General features: G+C 26.4%; 2 protein-coding genes across 5 annotated transcripts in view; one reads left to right on the forward strand and one right to left on the reverse strand.

Annotated features, from left to right (window-relative positions):
* The window catches only part of LOC106784050 (DNA ligase 3), a 36,781-nt gene that overhangs the window by 4,356 nt on the left and 29,151 nt on the right, over nt 1–3,274 (forward strand). The window lies entirely within an intron of this gene.
* Nucleotides 700–3,274, reverse strand: part of LOC106784052 — a 12,872-nt gene continuing 10,297 nt past the window's right edge. For both annotated transcript variants that reach the window (XM_014743155.1, XM_014743156.1), the window contains exons 2-3: nt 1,181–1,330; nt 700–940 (exon numbers count right to left, since the gene is read on the reverse strand). In XM_014743155.1, the coding sequence (XP_014598641.1) occupies nt 734–940; nt 1,181–1,309 (336 nt within the window). In that variant the 5' untranslated portion in view covers nt 1,310–1,330 and the 3' untranslated portion in view covers nt 700–733. The remainder of the gene's footprint in view (nt 941–1,180; nt 1,331–3,274) is intronic.

A 3,274-nucleotide genomic window follows, 5' to 3' on the forward strand; every position in this document is an offset into this window, starting at 1 on the left:
ATTATATGTTAAATCGTGAGCGCAGAATTTAATTTTCCCTAAATATTAATATTTTGTTATTCGCGTAATATGATTTAATATATAAGAAAGCTTTAATAAGAAAGATTAATTAAAATCAACATTTTTAAAATTTGTTTTATTGAATAAATTTAAGAATATTTTTTATCTTCTACTTCTTTTTTTTTATTTTTATTAATATATACATATATATACGCGTACGAAATATCGAAGGAAAAGAGAAACACGAAGGCGACGTTAAAAAATCGAAGTGTCGGCTTGTTAACAAGATCTTGATTGAATAAAACGAACGTTAGATCAATCCTTTTGCCCCTATGCAGATTTATACGCCAAACACTTTTATTATAGTAAATCGTCGATAATCCGCAATACACTTTTACAATTGACAACAAGCTAACTGAAGTTATTAATATTTTATTATTATTATTATTATTATCGTATTATCATTTTTTATTAAATGAAAACACGCAGATATATCAACACACATTTTGATCTCGATTATTTTTATGTGAATTTAATATGACCTATAATGAATCATCGCTTATTATAGTTAAACGCGAAGATTTTCTTAGAATTTCAAAATAAAAATGTTGTTTTAAGAAGCCATCGTATAGATTAAAATATAAGATAAAAACGATCATACTTGTAATACAAAACAAAAGTGAGAAAGGTAAAAAGAGAAAGAGAGAGAGAGAGAGAGAGAGAGAGATAAATTCTACTCACAGCTAATTCGTTTGTTGGAAACTGGAGATGTATGATGAACCACGGCACTCGGTATTGGAAGTGTTTCCGTATCATCTGGTGGATAATCATCTACTCGATGATCTCTTACCTTTGCTTCCAGCATTGCTTGAATTGTAAGCTGCTCTTCTGTAAGTTCCCTTTCTTGTTCCATCAACTGTTTTAGCCTATTTATCAAAATCTGTAAATAAAAAACAAAACAAAAAAAAACGAACGATAACAACATTTTATTATTATATTTGAAGATAAGATAAATCTTAAAAATATATAAATAAAATGTATAATACATATATATATTGATAATACACTTATAATACATATTTGGAATAAGATATTTTTTAATATTAATATAAATATATAGATTCTATATATGCTATTTTATAATATATTAATTTTAGTTTAATATATTAATCTAACTTACAAGCTTCTCAGTTTCATCGGCAAAATTTTCGCTATTGTAAATCATGTCTGCTGGTAAAGGCTGGGATTCAACGAGAATAAAAATGTTGTTGCAAACCAGCAAGAACATAACGAGACATAAGCTCGTCATTCCCTCGAGAACTCTTTGTTCCTGTAAATGAAGAAAACAAGAATTCATTTAAAAAGAATTTAAAATGAAGTGAAATTGACGAATAACTTCTTTATTTTCTATTTTTTTTTCTTTTCAACATTGTAAAAGAATTTACTATAATGTTAACATATATTTCCTCAATCGTTCGTTCGTTCGTTTTTTCAATGAGAAAAATTCGAAATATTTCGAAATGTTTTAAAAACATTTTGAGATTCATGAGTGAATCAGTCACGAAGATTTAGCGTCTGTCTATGTGTACATTTTTTTTCGTTTTGTTGAATGAATATCTATGGTATCCATGTGTGCGCATGTTTATTTGCGTATGCGTATATGAAAGAAAGGTTTGAATAAAATCTTGCGAAGTGTTATACTCGAAGAAACATGTGGGTGGTTACTTTCAAGGGTTTTAGATAAAACAAGAAATAGATGAACGTCTATTATTTATCTTGTCACGAAACTTAATCTTATTATTATCAATCGAAATATCACCACTTTTATCAGATTTCTTTTTATTCTAATTTTTTTTTCTATTATTTTTTGTATTGCAGTTTCTATTCTACAATTGGATATATTTTACTGTTGTATCTTGATTGAGATATAATTGATCGCTTCTGTTTAAGAAAGAATCACTATTAGTGATCAATTTATATGCAAAAAAATAAGTTAAAAGGAAGAATAAATAGTAATTCAGATTTTAAGAACACCCTAGATGTGCAAGCGATGCAACAAGTGAGAGTATAACGAAAAGCTTTCTTTAAAGCTGTATAAATTAGATCGAATTATTCTATCATATTTTACTTCTGTTATATTGATTTTTATTTGTTATTTAACATTTTGAAGCACGAAATTAAAAACAAAAAAAATAATGTCAAATTTAAAACGATAGGTTTATGTTAATCGTTAAGAAATTTATATTGCATAAAAAAAATCAATAAATAAAGAAAAAGAAAATAATAAAAAGATATTCGAGTATTTAATTATATAGGGGGTGAGGGGGGAACATAAATGGTTTCTCCACGTCGTTGTAAATTATAATTTTTCGTGATTATATATATATATAAAAAAAGAAAATATCCTATTATTTAAGAAAAATCAATAACGTTTCAGTGAATTAAATAATTAAAAATATCTAATAATAAGAAAATAATACAACGACAATTCGAATAGAATGGTCAAAATTATTCCGAGTATTATTCATTTAAGAATTTCATTAATTATATGATAATAATATGAATACTATTGCATTTGTACGTATGTATAACACACGTCAAACATTTGGAATTTGTCTTTGTTGTATCACTAATATCTTGAAATTATTCTACAAAGCATAACTCATTCCGTGCTTGCTTTCATTTGGTTGGTACATGTTAAGCTCCTCTCTCTTTCTCTCTAATTATATTTGTCAAATAATATCTGAAGAAAATGCATAGTTACACATTGACAAACACACACACGCACACATATATATATATATTGTAAATTAACGTGTAAAAGGAATTTACCTTTTCTAAATATTAATTACTTATCACTTGAACTTTGACATGTTTCTTCGTTTCGACCCCATCTCATTTACTTACTTAGCCTTACAAAAAATCGGATAATTTCTTACGTGTCATGATTTCGTTATTATCATTCTATGGAAATTTAAGAAAGCGAACACATAGACACACGTATATATATATTTATATATATTTATGTGTATATAGGAAACATCACGATAGTTTTATCGAGTTCGGTGGATTATTCTCGATGACCCCGCCAAGTGAATTGATTTGATTTACACTTTTTTTTACAGGTTTATTGTACTCTGAAACTTGATAAAGTTATGTCAGAGAGTAAGCGAGAAAGAAGATTTTTTTTTTTTTTTTCAAGCGAAACAATTTCAACGTTATACTCTTTAAGTCTAATTATTTTTAATTATGCAACATATTTTTGAATATATAT

Source organism: Polistes canadensis, unplaced genomic scaffold (genome assembly GCF_001313835.1).
Source record: "Polistes canadensis isolate GaletaPanama2010 unplaced genomic scaffold, ASM131383v1 scaffold_29, whole genome shotgun sequence".
In the NCBI taxonomy this organism is placed as follows: domain Eukaryota; kingdom Metazoa; phylum Arthropoda; class Insecta; order Hymenoptera; family Vespidae; genus Polistes; species Polistes canadensis.